Here is a 19,005-nt window from a genome sequence, read left to right on the forward strand (position 1 = left end):
GGCTCATGCAGCAAGAAGAGAGGTCCTATTCACCCTGTTCTCCTCCTCCTGCACCCTGCTATCCCCTGCAGCCAGGCAGGGGAGAGGACACAGGCCCCTGCAAACCCTCTCAAGATATACTAAGGATACACTTACGCAGTTGCAGAGGGTGGGCATTTTAGGTCTTGTGACTTGGTGCACACACAGAGGGAGAAGGATACAGGCAAAGTGCCCCATGCTGGGGCAAGAAGCCAAAGGAAATTGCTAGCCTCTACCCTAGCAGGCTTCCTCTGGGCTCTGCCATACGTGTGCTTTTTCTGCATCTGCAGCCCTGGTGAGGTAGGTCACATCACAGTATTTCCATTCACAGGAGCCAACAGCACTGGCTGAAATGGGACCTGGGTCCATCTGAGCACCTGCCTCAACCTCTGGGCATCTGCTCCAGCTGTGAAGGTCATTCTGAATTGCACCACAAGACAAGTCCAGTCAGTGACTTTTTTCTTTACAGTATATGACTTTATTTTTTTAATAAAACCCCTTCTCCATATTCCATGATGGGCTAATACCTTACAGTGTCCATCTTCCATTGCTTTATCGGTAGGAAAGTACTGTACCATGTGCTGTGTTTTCTAGCCAGTGCCTACCTCTCCCAATGCTATTGTGAGTGAGGTAGTCGCATGTGCTGTACAGGCTTTCCCTCTGAGCTGTCTGGTAACATGCCTCTATTCATATAGCATTACAAAACAGCCATTTTGCCGGCTGTCCCTTCTGGGAAGGGATGGAGGCACCTGCGTGAAGGGGCCGGTTACCGTCGGCAAACGAGCCAACTTGCCAAGTCCCCGTGTAATGCGGTATGAAGCCAGTTCTCAAGACGCGGAAGGATTATGTTGTACCAACCCTTGGAGCACCTGAAGAGGGGAAACGTGTTGGCTTATGAGCTGGGCAACTGGAATGGGGGGATGGAGGTTAAATGTGTTCAGTGTCAGACTTGCAGAAAGGGATGGCGGGGGGGTTTCCCTTTCCCCCTCCAAAGTGCCTACTGTAGAAAGAAATGAAATGCTTCAAAGCCTTTCAAGAGCAGCATCTCTTCAGATGACTAGCAGATGATGGTAGCTAATGTATTGCCCTCACTGGACAGAAGAGAAGCTTGTTGCAGAGAGAAAAGCCAAAGAGAGAGAGCTCCCTTCTCTCCAAGCGTCAGACGCTGGAGAGATGCAACTTTCCCCTGTTCCTGGTACTCCTTGCATGATTGGGCTTTCTTAACGGCAGTTTTCCCTGCACTCCTCTAACATTGCACTTGGCTCCTGCCAGCAGCCGGTTTTGGTCGAGGGCCTCAAAGCACTTTGGAGGGCAAAGGGAATTACCAAAGTTGTCAGTCAATATGGAAAGGCCGGATCTGGACTCCCATGCACTATGCCCTAGTCTAATGGCGAAGTGAGGTAAGTAAGATGGAGGGAGCTGTGCTCCCTGCATTGAGCGGCATGGCATGAGAGGCTCTAGCAATACAAAGCATGAAAGCAGCAGCTCGAAGCAGGCTGCTGTTAGCACGGCTCGTGCAGTCGCGTAGCTGTACCTCACCATGAATACGTGTATCCTGAGACTTCATCTAGAGCTAACTACAAGCAAAAGAAAAAAAGCACCATGGAATTTTGCTTGCAGCATTTCTCGTGTATAAGGATGGACTGAGCCAGTCCGTGCAGAAAAGGGTTCACTATGAGCATGAGGGAAGGCATGATCTTTGGGAGAAAACTTGGCTAACTGGGATGTAGCTGCCCCAGGACCAGCAAGCTGAGGAAGAGGAAGCAGGCACAGCCACATCGAGAACAAATTCTTATCCTGTCATCCCGTGTTGTCCTGCAGGCACCGTGGCTTCTTCAGCTGTGGTCTGGCTATGGCCAGGGCAGGTTGACCCAGTTGCTGTGCTGCTGCTTTCAGGACGTGGCGGGTACGTGCTAAAGTTCATTTTTGCATGAACCTGAAAATGGATAAAGCCAGAACTGGCATTAGGAGGGGATCTGGCTGGCTGAAAGCAGCCTAACATATGCTTATATGACTGGGGTGCCCAGAGCATGAAGAATAAAAGGCAGCAGTCCTGGCTCCCATGCCCACCCCCTTGTCGCTGCTCCCTGCCAGCTCTCCTGGAGCAGCTTGCGCTGCTCCTACCCATTGTCTGGCAGCAGTAGCTTCATCCTGGGCTAGCTTATGTGCAAAAGGAAATAGGACGCCATGTCCTTGCTTTTTAAGCACATGCATACGGGTCTAATTCAGGGTCTCAACCTATGGCACCTTACATCCCACCAACCATTTTATCAAAAAACCCTGGTCCCACCATGATAAAAACAAAACCTCACTTTTCCCAAGAAGTGTATTCTGAAGTTTAGTATTATATGAGTCATTAAGGGAGACTTTTAAGGACATGAAAAATTAAAAAGGGCAATAATTTTGTCAAGAATAAGTTTTGTTGCTATAAATGTAAAGTCCCACTGGTTGAGAACTGGGTCTAACTGGCCACGCTCCTGCTGTGGCTGCAGCACTGTAGTGAAGCTAGCGTCATCGCTGTGTGCGAACAAGTTGCTCACCGCCAGTTCGCTGACGCTAATGCAATAGCTCGGGGAAGGTGCAAACCGGCTGTGTGAACCAGACTCTACTGTCTGCTTTCTGCAAACGAGGGCAGACCTCAGCTCTGCTGGGGCAAGAGCCGGGGGGAGGTAGCAATAGGGAGGCAGTCAGCGACCCTCTCTGCTCCTACACGCTCTGGCTTGTGGGAGGGTGCCAATACCCAGTGAGCGAGCGCATTTCAAAGCCACGATAGTGATCCGGTTTGGGCCTTGTTGCAATGGCCCAGCTGCGTCTAGCTGCCCTAGAGCGACTGGGATTTTTCTTTTTTTTCCCTGGTCTTTCAAGAGACCTGACGTCAGTCCAAAACTGCTGCTCTTGTACTTGCTATCTCCATTTTTTCAGTGTCACCAAACCTTTGCCCCTTGCATAGCAAGCCAGGTCGCCGCGAGCCGCCGAGCTGACAGAGCGCTTTCTATCTCGCTCGGTCCTGCCGGCGGGTCGTGGATTCCTTTGAGGTCTATGTAATAGCCGAGCAGCTAGGGACTGAAAGCAGCCATTGCCGGGCTGCGAGGGTTGGAGATTTTTCCGAGGTCTATGTCATAGCCAGCCGGTTCGGAGCTGAAAGCAGCCGCGGCCAGCCTGAACAGCGCTCGCTTTTCATGGTCGCGAACGCGAGTCGGGAGGAGCGGCTTTGTGGCGGTGGCAGCGCCACGGAGGGGGGCGTCTGCACGGACACCAAATGGAAAATGCAGACGCCGTGCAGACGTGAGCCATCACTCATCTTGCTAATGAGATGCAACGCCGTTCAACGGCGATGAGCGCAGGCCGGAGGCGCTCGAGCCCAAATCAAACTGACAGGACTTGGAGCCTAAAGCCAGGTTTGGGCAAATCGTTTTGGAATCATTTACTCACAAGGCAGCCCACAGCTGAAAGCTAAAACTCCACCCGTTGTTACCCGCCCCCCTAAAGGGATTCAATTTAGCTGCATGTGGAGCAGCTCAGAAAATAATCAGTCTCTCTTTTAGTGCTGTTTTGCCTCCCAGCTACAAGAGAGTCTCCTTGTTACAGCAAGGCACACTAACCCTAGCAGCTACTCGCCCAAGCCTGCACTGGGGAGGGGGGGGGTGCACAGTTGCCGACACAGTCCGAACCGCACTCGCAAAGCAAAACAGCCTGGGAAAATCCCAAAGTCAAAAAAAATAAATAAAAAGGAAGGCATATGGAGTTACGCCGAGCCCAGCAGGGATGCTCTGCTTTCTCGCTCGTGCCCTGCTCAGGGTGGTGTTGGGCCTCGTCGTTAGCTCTGCCCAAATGCAGAGAGCTGGGTTTAATCTCCCTTTCCATTTGTCAGTGCTGGCCTTTGGAAAGGGAAAGTGCACCAGAGCGGCGTGGCCTGAGCTCTAGCTACGAGCACGGACTTTGGAGCTGTAACTTGGAAATGCTCCATGCTACCTGGTGCGCTTGCTCCCACACCGGTTCTGTGCTGCAGTTAAAGCTCAGTGTTTAAAACAACAGGCCCAAGCTCATGCTGGGGTCTGATCTGCTGCGACATTCCTCCAGCATGCGGGCTCTGGCTTCGGATGCATTTGAAGCTGTCCTTGGGAGCCCATCTCCTAGAAAAACAGCCCCGGCAGTGGGCCATCGAGTGCCTCTCCCACTCTCTTGCTCCTGTCTTGGCTCCGTGACTTGCTGGAGACCCGGTCAGCCACGAGGGCAAGAAGGAGAGCTTTCAACTGGGGCCTGGCTTGAAAACACAAGAGGGAAGGGCAGTCGCAGGGGGGAGGGAGTTTTGGCTGTGCATCCTCTTCCCAGGATGGCGTATGCGTTTCACATGAGACAGACATTAGCTACAATAACAGAAATAAACCCGGGAGCACAGCCTGGCCTGTGCATTCCCTGGGGACAGGCTTCCCAGAAGCAAGCTCCCTGTGCTGGATGTCCCCCTGGCCACGTGGACAACCACGACTGCAAGAGTCACAGGGCCAAGATGACACGGTGCAGAAGGGACCTTGATCATCCACCTTCAAAGAGAAGGGCAAACTCTGGATGTTCAGCTGCAAGCCAGGTCCTGTCCATCCATCACGTTTGACATTAGCTAACTGGATAAAGTGGCCTTACAGAAAGGGACCAGACCCCACAACCACTGGACTGCAGGAGAAAAAGCATTCCCAGGGGCACAGACAACCACGTGTCTATCCAGCTTTGGTCATGACTTTCTCAGACACGAAGCAGCCCAGAGGAGAACAGCAAGGCCTGGAAGAGGCAGGCTGGGCAGATCTCGATGCTGTAGTCTGATCTGCAGAGCGTCTCTTTGGTACCTAAGGACCTGGGTTGTGGTCCCTTGCGGTCCCGTTGAGAATGCCTGTGCAAAGCTTGATAATGAAGTCCCGTCAGGGTAGTTCTGCTCTTTAGCCTGTAAGTGTCCCATGCAAAATTCATGACTACCTGACCAGGACTGAGCACTTGTCTTGAAGCCCATGTGCTCTCCACTGCCATGTCTTGAGGTGGTCTGGGTCAGTCCTTGCTGCCCACAGATGGTTTTTGGAAGGTTACGAGGCAGATTAGACTGTGCGCCCACACACACGGCATCCTGTGTTACGTCACGGCCAACGGTTTGGAGCTAGAAGTTGATGTCTGTGCCACTGATCTGCATTTCCTCAGTTAAATCTGCCTTTCTCCTTTGCTCCACCCTTGCAGAGCAGAAATTACCTGCTCGTTGTGCCTTAAATGGCCATTTTGAAAGAGTAATAAAGCCCCCACACGGCAACCAGCATGTCGCTGACCCTCCGCCACGCAGGCGTGATGGGGGGGCTAATGGGAGCAGCGTGCGGCAAGCTAGCGGAGCAGGCAACGCTCTTTGCAGTGACCTGGCCGCTTTCCCGTGCTGTACAAAGCCCTGCAGGGTCACTGATAGCACCTTGTCCTGCCCTGCGTGGGGATGCATCTGGAGCTGAAAAACAGCCAGGAAGGCACGTGCCCTCCAGGATCCCATTCCTAGAGCAGGGCTAGAGTATGGCAGCTAGCAATAACCTGCAATGGAAAGCCTCGCCTCGACACCGTGCTTGCCACTCACATGTCTCGAGGCGCTCCTCCAGGAAAGAGATCTGCTCACTCAGGGAGTCTATCCTGTCCAGCTGCCGCAGGGAGTGGGACAGGACGGTGATGGGGTCCGGGCTGACGTCATCCAGCCCAGCTGGCACGAAGTGATGGAAGGGAGCCAGCACTAACTGCAGTTTCTTTAGAGAGAGGAAAGGAGCTGCTCAGTTTTTGTCCTTCTCTGTTGCACGCAGACCACCCACGGAGAGCCAGCGCGCAGCCCACCCAGCCCCTCCGTCCTCCCGAGGCCAGCCGGCTTGCAGAGGGGCATGTGTGTGGGCACCTCGCTGGCCTTGTGATGGGGGGAGCTGGCCCTTTGCTCTCCGCCACCCATGTGCTGACAGCTCCAGGCGCAAGGCGAGAGCGAGGACATTAAGCAGAGACATTAAAAAAACAGAGAAGGGAGCAGCCCTGAGACGCACATGTGGACTCTGGCCTAATTTGGACTTGGTCAGGCTGGCCAGGGGATGCTAACGGGGCAAGTGCATCCCTGCCCTGCCTCAGCCGTGCTCACCTGCTCCAGCACGTCCATCCTGCTCCTCAAAGCTTTCATTTCTTCCTTCACTTCGCCGGAGGCACCTCCTGTAAGGAAGCAGTGCAAAGCAAAGCGCCAGTCAGGGAGCAAATAAAGCAATCCCTTGTGCACTCAAATCAGCCTGTGATCATCATACTTAGCATAGGACGGCGGGGCGGGGGGGGGACAGGCACTGATGAAGGGTTAACACAGAGGCCTGGCTGCACGGGGGAGAATGGGAGGCCTGTTCTCTGCCGCGGGGGCTGCCAAGCCCTGACGCGTTGGCTGAGGACAGGAATGTGCCAGAGGGCAGCGGGCACCTCGCCAGCCCCAGGCCTAACCAGGCAACACAAGGGCAGCATCCCACCTGCAGCCATGCATTGCTCTCCTCCCCCTCCATAAAGAACAAGCATCTCCAAGCAGCTAAAAGGGCCTTGCAAAGGGGATGCAGCAGTCACTCAATGAAGGGAAAGCCCCGTCCTGCGGATGAGCACCCGGCCACGGCTCTTCGCTGCCGGGCATGCTCGTTAACCCGCCCTCGTTTTGGCAGCCTGCCGCCGTAGGCATCTGCGGTGTGGGTTTCCTGGGCCAGGGGTTGGGAACGCCTGCTTTCAGACATTTGCCGAGGCGTGGTAGACACGGCTCTCTTCTGCGTATCGGGCACTGCCGACGCCGGCCACCGAGGTCCAGGGCAGATTCGGGCACAGCTGGCAGCTCGGTGTGAACAGCTGGACCTGAGCACACGGCAGGCCAGCCCCTAACTGGTGTCAATCAGCTGTCAGTGCCCACAAAGCTATCCCAGCACATCCTCACGCCCGACCCAGACAGGCCAAGCAGCAGTGCTTCTTCCTCACGCGCCCGGTCTTTGCCATGCTCCTATAGCATGAGGCATCTCAACAATGCTGATGTCTAGCCAAGAAACCAGCTCTCCGGCACTGGCCCGCAGCAGCCGGTTACCAATACAAGCAGCCTTTTGTCTCTGGGTGCGGACGAGTTCATGTAGAAAACTATAGGCAGCGGCAAAAGCCGAGTGCGCTGAGATAGCCGTGTGGAGGGGGGATGGAGCTTGCCATTGCTCTCAGTGGAAAAAAGATGAATGTTTCGTGCTATCATAATGGCTGCTAATTTGGCCCCGGCATACCCTCACTGGTTTCCACGCAAGGTTAATTAATTAAAAGAGGCCGTCAGCCCAAGACGCAGCAAGCTTGCTTTTCCTACGAGCTGCTCAGATGCCAGAGAGCTGTACCCTGGCAGGGGCTGCGGGACGTGTGGGCTTGCTGGGGAATGATTCATGTCTTGGCCTTGGCAGGGTTTTACAACGGTGCCGCTTGGGGGGTGCACTCGGGCAGCGCTTGCGTGGTATGCCAAGCAGCAGGCTGTCCCTTATGCAGGGACAGCTCAGGGCACGAAGTCCTCGTGCTGTTGCACTCGTTTTGCCTCAGCAAAGCCCAGTCCCTCCAACCACCCACCGGCTGCTGCCTGGGGTGGTCCTAGGGAGAGGGCCTGGGGCTGTGTCCTGACATCCCTTAGCCTGGTAGCCAGCCAACGGGAGGAAACTCCAGCTGGTACAACACAGCACCATGTGGCGTCACTGCCTTCAATGGGGCTGTACTGACTGATAGCCAAAACCAACCCAGCATGAACACCGGCCGCTCAAGGCTGCGGAGCGCTTGGTCAGGATGCTGGCGCTCTTTGAAAGGGCGCTGTGTTGTTCTCTGACGGGGCTTCGTCCTGTTCGACCCTCTGCCCGATGGACGCTGTGGGAAACCCTGACACCCCACCCGCCGCACGGCTACTGCAGGGCACTGCGGGAGCGCACAGTTGCAGGGATGCAGAGCAGCGGGAAAGACCTCTCGCGCATGGCCCCTTCACCTTCCTGCACCTCCAGAGACAGGAAAGTGTGAGGAGGAGCACACTCGCACATGCACACACGCATGCACGTGCGCACACGCATGCACACATGTGCCCCTACTGCTCGTGCCGCTTCTGTGTCCGTCGCCGGTGCTGGCCGCAGCGCATTATTACTCACGGTACGAGTTTGAAGTGTCACAGCGCGTACCAAAAGTAATAATGGGCCGTCACCAGCATCGCCTGCCACGCCTCGTGCCTCCAGCTTCGGCCTGCAGGGAGCGCGGAGAGAGAAGTCGTTCTGGGTGGCAGGTCTGTGGCCTGGCAAGGCAACGGCTGCTTCAGCTCCTGCGACGTCCACCAGCTGGAGCATGGGCCCGGTAGGCATCTGAGGCACGCAAAGAGGCGGCATCTTCACTGTATCGCTGGGGAACCCGAGACAGGCTGCATGGTGGCCCACAGCAAGTAGAGCCCAGGAGTCCCGGCTTCTCGGTCCCCTCTCTCATTCCTACAGGACGCACTGCCTCGCACGTGCTCTGGTTTAACATTCAACCAAATCTGGCTGTATGCACATTACCGGATCGGTTGAGAGCTGGAGGTGCAGACACCTCTGTCCTTGGAGCTGGCTGCAGAGCCTGGCATGATTTTCCATCTGCAGAGAGCTGATGCCCCTCGTGACAGGCGCAGCGGTAACTCCCAGGCGTGTTCACGCAGCGCTGGCCGCAGCCGTGACCCTGGCCGGAGCACTCGTCCATGTCTGCAGGCAGAGGTGGGAGTTCAGAGAGGTCCGGGGGGGTTATACCAGCAGGACCCTTCATGAGACATACATTTACAGAGCACTACAGATCTGTGCCCTTTCAGCTCGCAAGCCCCTGGCATACACCATCGCTCGCGGGAGGGTTATGGAGGGGGCCCCACCAAAAGCCTAGAGCTGTGGTATGCGGTCAGCAGCCCCTTCTGTGACTGCTCACCCCAGGTCACAGCTTGGGGAGACCATCCGTGGTGACAGTACGCAGCGCAGGCTGCCCTGAGCTATGAAACCAGAGACCCACGGCATTAGTCCGCACCCAGCAGCTCGCAAGCACCCTCCTTCCTCATCCTCAGTGCAGCCAACTTCTGCTCCCCTCCAGCCCACTGGAGGGTCCACACTTCACGGACACAGAAAACCACTGCGTTACTCCACTTTCACTCTGCTGGCCCTACCCCAGATGACACCGGATTAACTACAGGGGTGAATGAGGTCCAGAGGCATCACACAAGGGCAGAAGCACAGACTCCAAGCAAAGAAAAGTCCAGATCTGGACCCGTGCTCTGGACGGGGCACTCGCTCTCGGCCTGCTGTAGCAAGCTGTTCAGGTCACTAGCTCTGATCCCGGATTTGTGTTCAGGGTTTTGGTTCCTCCTCGATGAGGCTCTATCAGCCTTCGGAGTGTGTATAAAACCCAGTAACCCCTCCTGGCACGGGGGAGTTATTAAAGCTGTTCCCACAAAGGCAAATGACTAACTGCTTCCCACGCCCGGGAGAAGCTGCTTTAGGCAATGGGAAAATCAGTTCAAAGCCCTGTGCTGGGACCAAGGCTGACACTGAAGCTCACAGCAAGGCCTGCCTCACCCAGACAGAGCCTTTCGGCTACGCGCACACGGACCCGGGGCTGCCCACACTCATCCCGCTAACCGCGGTTTTTATAGCCCGCTGCCTTCTCATGCTGACGTAAATCAGGAGCAAGCAGGGACGTCACTGGTGTGAAAGGAGCATCCATCCCTCTGCAAGCAGGGATTTAGGCCCAGGGTATAAATACCTTCATATTCAGGTATGAAGCTGAGGCCAGACGGGCAGCTGATGTAAATGGGTTCACCTGGAGCTGTGCTGATTCATACCGGCAGAGGAGGGCATTAGGTCTACGTGCATGGATGGTTAATGCCAATCCCCTGCTATGAAACCCCTGCTACCTGCACGCTGCCATCCTCAGCCCCTACTCAGATGAGGAAACCGAGAGGCGTGTAGCTGCTACCTGTCTGGCAGGCTCTTCCCGTCCACCCCCGAGGGCAGGCGCATCTGTCCGGAAAGGAGCATCTCCCGCCATTCTGGCACGGCGCCCTACAAACAGCTGTGAAATGAGAATATAGGGTTAGTAGGTCACCTGGGGGCTCCTGGGTATCCCGCCGCATGGACAGACGCAGAGCCCCTCTGGGCTCTTTTAATACGCGCACATGGGAGCTTTTCCCACCTGCCGGGTATGCATCGTCCCTAGGCAACCGTAGGCTTTTGGAATGTGCTGGTGGCGCCCAAAAATGTGGGCCAAGTCCTAGTGGGTGCAAATGACCCCTAACGGTAGCCTCGCCCATGAATGCAAGCCCATCCCCGGAGCTGACCTGTTCTCGGATGGCAGATCACTGAACAGAGAGCAATGGGCTCAAGTTGCAGCCAGGGAAGTTGAGGCTGGGTGTTAGGAAATCCTTTCTGAGTAGGAGGGCGGTGAAGCACTGGGACGGGCTATCTAGAGAGGTGCTGGCATATCCATCCTTGGAGGTGTTTAAGACCCAGGTAGACAAAGCCCTGGCTGGGATGATGTAGCTGGGACTGGTCCTGCTTGGAGCAGGGACTTGGACTAGATGTGACCCCCTGAGCAGCTTTCCACCCTCATTTCCTATGATCCTGTGCTGGTTTCCAGCACAGTGTGAACTCACACGACCCTCTCACACAGCTCTCATCCAGATGTGGAACACCTAGCGAGACGGACGAGAGCCCCGGATGTGCCGTGCAGGTCAGGACGTTTTGCAATGAGTGTGAATCCCTGCCACCCTCAGTGCGCAGCCGGCTGCCTCTGCCCAGAAGTAAGAGGCTCACGGGCTGGCGACAGAGCTGGCCAGAGATCCTCTGGCAAACCAGCCACAGGACTGAGCCTCCTAGCAGCTCGATGTTCAGACAGCTTTCTAGCAAGTCCTGAGCCCCAAGGGAAGCAACAGATTTAGGCTGGCAGGTTGACTAGCACTGAGGCCGTGTCCAGGAGGCTTCTGCACGGAGACGTGCCAAGGGAAATCAACAGTCTCTCATTTGTGGCTCAACCCATCCTGGCTTTTTGTTTTTGCGCCTGAAAGCTTGCAGAGAACCATTTTCCCTACGATTTAGCTGGTCTAATAAAAGAGATCACATCTACCCAAAGAACCTGGTCTGCCGATGTCCTGCGACCAACACGGCTACAACCAGCACCCCGTCCTGTTCGCTTGTGCAGCACTGGGAAGAGGGAGGTGTCTTTGCAGTCGGCTGGAGAGGCAGGGGCGGAGGGGGCTTTTGCTATCATCAGCTCTCACTCGGTGCCAGGCCTGGCTGCAGTCTGCCTGGATGTGCTGAGAGGGGAGCGCCTGGTGCGTTTTGCATTCGTTTTGTGCCGCACGCTGCCATTTGCTCCTCAAAGCAGAGCACCGCCATCGCTGCTGATTTGCGTGGAAGGGATTCATTAGTTTTATTTACCCTCTGGTACGATGCACAAGGCAGGCATGCTGAACAGCACGGCGAGGCTATAACCAAACCGCTAACTGAAACGGATTTGCTCTTGCGAAAAAGAAAAAGGGAGTGCCTCGGTACGGACAAAATCACACCGGCTTCCAAAAGCGCCCTTGTCGATAAGGGTACGGACAGAGCAGCCTGTGCAGGCATGTGCCAGGCCTGGTCCTGGGGGCTGCTGAGCTCCTGAAAGACAATATCGGTGGCCAAATGGCAGCAGAAGCTGAGAGCAGGAGACATCCAACGTCTCGTGGGGTCACCCCTGAGCTGCAGAGGACGCGCACGTCATGGAGACGTGCGCCTGTAGAGCGGAGCAGCCCCTGTCTTCCTTGCAGCGTGCACCCCTGAGGCTTGGCCGGGGGAGCCGCCCCGAAGAGCGACGCAGGGGACCTGCGCCTCCCCGCAGCGCCTGTGCCACCCGCTCCGCCACGCATTTACCTGTGTTGCAGCTGGCTGCATGGCCGCTTGCCCTTCTCCAGCCTGGACAGCACGTGTACAAGGGCTGGGAGTACTTCTTGAATGCCTGGCGGTGGGCAACCTTGTATATGGTTCTGCAAGGAAAGTCAGGGAAAGCGTTAGCAGTGGGCGCTGCACGTGGGGCAGGAGCCCAACCCCTGGATAAACCCACTACACACCCTCTCTGCGTCACTCGGGGGCAAAGCAAAGCTCAGACCTAAGATCCAGGTAAGTCTGTCACAGACTTATACACAAGGAGGGTTGAAGGGAGCTCAGGGGGTCACATCCAGTCCAACCCCCTGCTCCAGGCAGGACCAGCCCCAACTACATCATCCCAGCCACGGCTTTGTCTACTTGGGTTTTGAAAACCCCCAAGGATGGAGAGTCCCCCACCTCTCCGGGTAGCCTGTCCCAGTGCTTTACTACACTTCTCCTGAGAGAGCTTTTCCTAACATCCAACCTCGACTTCCCTTGCTGCAGCCTGAGCCTGTTGCTCCTTGTCCTGTCGTCTGCCCCCACTGAGACCAGCCCAGCTCCGTCCTCTTTGAGAGGAGATTCAATAGCAGCCTTCAGCTCCCTGCAGGGTGGTTGCAGTCCTCTCTTCTCCAGACTAAATCAGCCCAGTGCCCTCAGCCTGTCATCACCAGGCCTGTCCCCCAGCCCCTGAACCATTTGTGCTGCCCTCCAATTTGTCCACATCCTTTCTGTGGTGGGGGCCCGCAGCCAGATGTGGCCTCGTCAGCACTGAATAGAGGGAAATTATCACTTCCCTCGACCTGCTGTCTTGGCCTCGCCCCCGCTTCATCCTCTGTGCCGCCCTGTAAAGCCCGGGGCACGATCCCTTCGCTACACCCGCGCAGGACGAGAAGCCGCGGCGCCGGGTGCATGCAGCTCGCAGGCGGGGTGTCCTGGCAGCGTCCCACCCGTGGCACTCACCTGTACGTGCTGCACACGCGGTGTCCCTGGCACGTGGTGAGGTACGGCTGGTAGACCGGCTGGACATGGGACTCCAGGTATGACACGGTCTGGCTCTGCGTCACCGTGGAGCACGTCCTGCGGCTGACACGAGACGGCAGGTCACACACCGCTAGCAAACGGGAGTCCGAAAGCAAGGAGGGCCGGGCGCCGATGCAGCGTGATGCACCACGGCTGGATTTGGCCGATAGGGGCCTAGTGCTCAAGGGGTGTAAATGGGCATGGTGCCTTTGACTTCCCAGCAGGCATACCCACTAACAGCAGCGGGGGACCCAGCTACAACGGAGCGAGCACGAGCTAGCCCTGAATCCGTGACCTCCCTGGGGCCGCTTAAGGGAGCGTTTGCAGAGGCACCTTCGGCCCCCCACTCACTGGAGCAGTTGTTCAAGCCCAAAAGGGCTTCCAAAACTTAACCCAAATCAAGCAGAGGCACGGCAGCTGCACAGCCGACCTCCCCTGCCCTCCTCTCCCCCTACACACATGCTACAGCCAGCTTTGAGCACTTATTCTCAAGCTGTCCCCACTCACATCTGTCCTTCCTCCTCCACACAGTGCCGCAAAGCAGCTTCCATCCCAGCATCCTGCCTACAGAGCCCCCAAAGCAAAGAAATCCTTGGTTTGTGCTCGTTCCCGTACCAGGGACAAGCATGCACAGCCAACAGGTAGCGAAGAAGAGTCCCACGCCGTAAAATAGAGGAGCTTGCTCACCAAGCTAAAGACAGGAGGCCAAACCCTGTGGCTGGGGGGATAGGGGGCTGTCTTCATGCGAGGCAGAACAGCCAAGCATGCCCCCAGACTGAGGTGGGCATGCAAAACACCCTTTGCTTTGCAGGCAGTCTTTAGCACGTTTGCTACCTGAGACTGCTGCATCGCTGGAAACAACACTTAGGTGATGCTGAAAAATCAATAGCCAGGGCCAGATTCTGATCCGTGGCAGAAAATCCCTTCCCTTGATGTCGCACCGAGGAAATGAAGTTCCCGTACAAAAACGCTGCAGCTAAAGAGTGTTTGATTAAAAATTGGGGCCATGGTGGGGTGGGGGGGTTGCATTTTGTCACAGCAAGAGGCCCAGTTCACCTGGATGTGGCCTGGCCTACAAATCTCAACTCTCTGGAAGAGAGGCCTGTTAAGAAATGTGACCGCTCATCTCAGCTTCCCAGCCAAAACAGCACACTGGAAATTAGCACTGGCATCAGGTGTTTTCCATTAACGCCAGAAGATTTATTTTACCCTGCTGGGATATCAGTCTGGAAGACACTGTTTTAAAGAGCTGCAGTTTTCTTTGCTGACGCTACTCTGAAGCTGTGTTTACACACTGCGTGCACGTGCGTCTGCGCATAATTCACCTTGAGGGCTTCGTTACTACAAGAACGCAAACGATTACCTAGCGTAGCAAGGCCTGCATAACCTTCACTGTACAACCAAACTAGAGGCCGATCAGACCCACAACGCTAGGGCCCGAATACAACCATGCCCCGACTTGACGGGCGACCGGAGTTGAATTTTTAGGCTGGTCAAATCCAGACCTCCTGGCACGACAAGGGCTGGGGAGTCTGGCCTTAGAGTTGGGCTTCGCATCTCTCCCGAGAGAGCCGAGAGGTGGCTGCACGCCTTCAAAAAGCTCAAATCTGAACATCTTCGTTCGGCATCTTTGGATGGAGGCGCTTGCTTCCAGCACGTCCAAGAAGAAAAATAGTATCAGCAATTCCCCTTGATCGAACAGGGGGGCTCGGGACAAAGAAGAATTCGGGCCAGGAAGCTCCACCATACACAAACCTGTTTTAGAGAGAGGAGGATGGATGAGGCTACTCCTGGTGGGCTACTGAACGCAGAGTGTGCATGCGTGCGCGTGTGCTTACGTGAAAGGGGTGACAAGAAGTCATTTTGGACAAAGAAACCCCTCTTCGTACCCCCTGCACGAAACGCAGCGGCCCGAGCTGTGCGTCTGCTTCACCGGCACAGCAAACAGGCAGCAGCAAAGGCTGCCGAGACCTGCGCGGGGGCAAGAAGGAGCTGCCGACGTCCCTCGGTCTCTGCCAGCACCTTGCAAGCTGCTCCGCCGACTCGCCGAACGCGGCCTCTTGCGTCTCCTATCGCCTTGCACACACAGATGCTCCCGCCTGGGCCTAACGAGAAAGCGCGTGAGAGGCCAGCCCTCCGCAATACAGACAAAGAGGAGGCTTACCCCGACCGGGCCAAATGCTCCGTGCTGGTGGCACCGAGGATTAAGAGCAACCCCGTGAGGAGGCAGCTGATTCTCTGCATTTCCTGTCCTCTGCTGAGTCCTTTTGTCCTGCTGCGCGCTACCGCGGGGCCTGACCCAGCGCCGCTCGTCGACGGGACGCACGGGCTCCTACTGCATGTCTCTCCTCCGTGGGGGACCCTGCGACCAAAAGAGCAATGCCGTTAACACGCAGCCTCCTGTCGGGAAGGGCAATGAAACCCCCGGGGGCTATAAGAAGCTGAATCCAGGGCCCGAGATGCATGGCAGCATTTGCAATAAATGGCGGGACTTTCCCTGCAAAGCAAGGGGAGAGGACCGCGGGAGCCAAATTGGCTGAAAGAGTGATCCCATGGGAAGGGGGTGTCTGGGGGCTTCCTCGCCCAGCTGAAGCACTGAGATTCCCTCTTCCTGCGCGGGGCACGTGTGCGCCCCACCCATTCACCTCCGCTCCGTGCAAACCAACACCCGTGCCAAGCAGAGCTTAGGAGCAGCCCTGGGCACCTTGCCCAGCGAGCCAGAGCGAGCGGAGGTGGGCGCTTTGGGATGGCACTCAGGCCAAGGTTTCCGAGTGGGGGCTCTCTCATCACAGCCGCCCACCCCGGATGGATTGGCAGGCCCAGCTCCGGCTGCAGCACGAACACTGAAGAAAATTCGGTGGCCAGCTCTGCCGGGTTACAGACACCGGCAACGCTGCGAAGCGGCCCACGCGGCGTGGCGCTCGGAGCAGCCCCCCAGCAAGCCAGCATGCACGGCTCGCCCACCCCGCCCGCGGCTCACGGCTGAGCCCACCGATGCAACCCAGAGTATGCAAGGACTCGGCAACGAAGCGCCCACTGTGCATTTACCCCACGGCGCCCAAGGAGACTTGCGGCGGGTAAAACAGCAAAGTGTACGGGAAAAAGAATGACAAGGATCATTACTATTTTCCTGATTCATGTGAAACACCCATGGGCAAATCTTTGTCTGCTCCAAATCAGCAGAGCCCCAGTGATATAGGTGCTGATTCATAGCAGCTGCAAATTTGGCCACCCAAAGCTAACATTTTTATTATTATTATTTTTTTTTTAACTAAGACCAAATTTAATTGCTTGTGGAGACAAAATGCAGTCTGCATTGTTATGCAATATGTCGCTAATGCCAGAAAGGCATTAGAGGCCAACACAGGGGCCTATAAATCCCGAATCTATAGGGTATCGTGAAGCTGACTGCTTCTCACCCAGTGAAATACAGAAATCAGAGGGCCTTCTCTCATCAACACAAGGGTCCTCTCCATACAGAAGTGCTTCAGAGAGCAGCACAGTCTTTCTGCTAAGTCAATACTAACCACATTGGGAATAAAGAGGCTTCGATCTTCCTAGAAGACAAACACACAAGGCCAAGTTCTGGCAGGTCAATAACAATATTGAATTTAAACAAACTGCTGACCTCCAGGTGATGGAAGGAAAAGGGGAGAAGAAACCCCCATTCAAATACAAGGCAATTAAAAGTCAGACCCACGGCAACCAGAGGCTTTTATGGGGAAGTGGATCAACGTAATAAGAAACATCCCCGCCAAACCCGGAGCGTTTACGCGCTGATGTATCTAAAAGCTTAAAAAAAGAAAGGAAATCCCAGCTGGGAATGGAGGAGGAATGCTGCAGGCTGGTGCTACGCCAGCGCTTGAGATGAATTTCTAGCTCTCCCCAGCCTCTGACCAGCGCGTAGTGCTTTGTGTCATAAATCGCACGGCACTTTTCAGAGGTCACTGTCATCAGCCCCATTATAAGCCTGGGGAAACTGAGGCCTGGAACAGGGAGGTGACTTGCCCAAGGTCGGCCAGCAGGCCAGTGGCAGAGCTGGGAAGTGAACCTGGATTGCAATGCATCGTGACACCAAGCCAAGCCAGCTAAGGGTCTGGTGCAGAGCCGAGAAAGGGGGACTTTGCTAGGGCCTGGGCCTGCTCCTCTCACCCGGGGCTCTACACGTGCAGAAGTATTGCAGAGCAGCAGGGAGAGCGGGCTGAGGGTTTTACTTGAGGCTTTGATCCAAAAATGCAGGCTCTTGGGACAGGTTGGTTAGCTCTACTACAACAAACGGAGGAACTTGGATGAACAGGGCGGGAGAATGGGACGGGGGCACGAGGACGCAGTCCGTCCACATCCCAGCTCAGCATCACCCCCGGCTCCTCGGTTCAGAAGGGACCGCTGGGATCCCCTGGGCCTGGTGCACCTGCAGCAGAGGGAAGGAGCAAGCCTCCCCGGTGCTCACAGCGGCGCACGACCGAACGCAGCAAGCCAACGCTTCGGTTAATGTGCAAAGATTAATGTCTTCCTGCTGCTGTGTTTACCCGCGGCGTTGACAGCGCCGCATGTTTCTGCATAATAATGCAGAATTACCATCCCTCCATCTTCCCACCGTTACAAATTCAAGGAACTATAATTGCTGCCATCAAAGCCTGGCTCGGCAGCCGCGTCGCCCCATCTCACGGGCAGCCGGTGAGACGCTCCTGACGATAAGCAGACCCCGCGCTGGTGCCTGGCGGGGCGCTAACAGGCAGGTTGCGTCTCACAGCCTGAGTTGTGAGTCTGCACGGAAAAGCCCCTCCGTCAGACACCCTCCAGCCTTGAGCTGGCATGCAGCAGCCGCCGGTTTCAACGGGGCCAAGCTGATCTGGCTTAAGCCACGTGGCCGGCTCCGCCGGAGAGTAGATGACAAATCCTTCCCGCTCCTGTGAGGAGACGTGGGAAACCATCTGCTTTGTGCCAGACCAGGCTCCCTGCCCCATCCCTGGCTGTCGGGGGTCTAGGCCGAGGGCTTCAAAATGGTCCAGATGCTTTTGCTAAACGCCCTGCACCGCAGTCAATTTCTTAATCGTTTGCTCAGGAACCAGAAACCACGCTAAAAAAGAACAATTTCAATTCCTTTGACCTCAACAACTGAAAAATATCAGGGGTCTTAAGCCATCAGAAGTCATCCACCAGGTCTTGTTCAACAGCAGACACCAATCCAGGCGCAGGCCGTGATGGATGCTTTACTGATGCTTACTGCCCTGGGAAACGAGCAGCTCTGGAAGCTGCAGGTTTGCAGACCCGATGGCCAAAGGGTGCTTGAGCGTTGCCGCTTCTCTGCTCCTTCTCGAAACACGGCTTTCCTGCTTCACCTCGAAGGACAACCTGGCCTGATAAGGGGGCGAATACGGCCTTTTGGATATCAACAAGGCCTCGGGGTTTAGGCCGCGAGGCAGGCTGGGCTATCAAGACCACGCGACTGGACGTACGTCGGTGCTCCCGGCACGGTAGGAAGTGTCCGAGCTTTGCAACCTGCCCGCTCCCATCCGACTTGTGTCCCGCCACCTCTGCGCTCAGCGCCGGCTAAACCGCTGGCGGAGACGCGTAACTGCGCGAGCTGCTCCAGCCTGTCAGCGAAACCCGCGCAGTCTGCGAGTCGGGCTCTGCCGAAAGATTCGGTTTTGCAGCGGCCCCGAACCGGGGTCACGATCCTGCTCCGCCCAGCCTGAACCTCAGTGGAGCGGGCTACGATCCCGAGGGCTGCCTGCTCGCGGCCTGCGGGCCCTCGCGCTGCTCCTTGTCCCGGGGCGACGGAGCCCAAGCGCGCCGCGCTCCCGCAGACCCATCCCGCCCTGCCCCGGCCCGGCCGAGCCCTAGGGGGGCATGCGACCCGCGCGCTCCCTGCTCCCCCCTCAGCTGCTGCTCCGCTTTCCGCTCCCTGCCCCATCTGCCCCCCCCACACTGTTTTCAGCCCCCCCACTCGGCGCTCCCTGCCCCGCTGCTGCTCGGCTTCCTGCTCCCGGCCCCTGCGCGCGCCCCGGGCAGCGCGGGCTGCCGCTCCGCTTGCCGCTCCCCCACCCTT

At 56.5% G+C, this 19,005-nt stretch overlaps 1 protein-coding gene and 1 long non-coding RNA gene across 3 annotated transcripts in view; one reads left to right on the plus strand and one right to left on the minus strand.

Moving 5' to 3' along the window:
- Positions 1 to 995: 995 nt before the first annotated feature.
- Positions 996 to 19,005, minus strand: part of EGFL7 (EGF like domain multiple 7) — a 23,172-nt gene continuing 5,162 nt past the window's right edge. The window contains exons 1-9 of one of the 2 annotated variants that reach the window (XM_019540922.1): positions 17,483 to 17,759; positions 15,118 to 15,315; positions 12,894 to 13,016; positions 11,940 to 12,052; positions 10,009 to 10,104; positions 8,574 to 8,753; positions 6,149 to 6,216; positions 5,612 to 5,774; positions 996 to 1,954 (exon numbers count right to left, since the gene is read on the minus strand). In XM_019540922.1, coding sequence (XP_019396467.1) covers positions 1,932 to 1,954; positions 5,612 to 5,774; positions 6,149 to 6,216; positions 8,574 to 8,753; positions 10,009 to 10,104; positions 11,940 to 12,052; positions 12,894 to 13,016; positions 15,118 to 15,315; positions 17,483 to 17,505 — 987 coding nt within the window. In that variant the 5' untranslated portion in view covers positions 17,506 to 17,759 and the 3' untranslated portion in view covers positions 996 to 1,931. Of the gene's footprint in view, positions 1,955 to 5,611; positions 5,775 to 6,148; positions 6,217 to 8,573; positions 8,754 to 10,008; positions 10,105 to 11,939; positions 12,053 to 12,893; positions 13,017 to 15,117; positions 15,316 to 17,482; positions 17,760 to 19,005 lie in introns of those variants that run through there. The other variant, XM_019540923.1, reaches the window with a different exon arrangement.
- The window catches only part of LOC109314011, a 19,550-nt gene continuing 2,498 nt past the window's right edge, over positions 1,954 to 19,005 (plus strand). Inside the window, exons 1-2 of the long non-coding RNA XR_002102198.1 lie at positions 1,954 to 2,628; positions 14,235 to 14,238. This is a non-coding gene — a long non-coding RNA (uncharacterized LOC109314011). The remainder of the gene's footprint in view (positions 2,629 to 14,234; positions 14,239 to 19,005) is intronic.

The sequence above is a fragment of the Crocodylus porosus genome, unplaced genomic scaffold (genome assembly GCF_001723895.1).
Source record: "Crocodylus porosus isolate Cpor-Errol unplaced genomic scaffold, CroPor_comp1, whole genome shotgun sequence".
Lineage (NCBI taxonomy): Eukaryota > Metazoa > Chordata > Crocodylia > Crocodylidae > Crocodylus > Crocodylus porosus.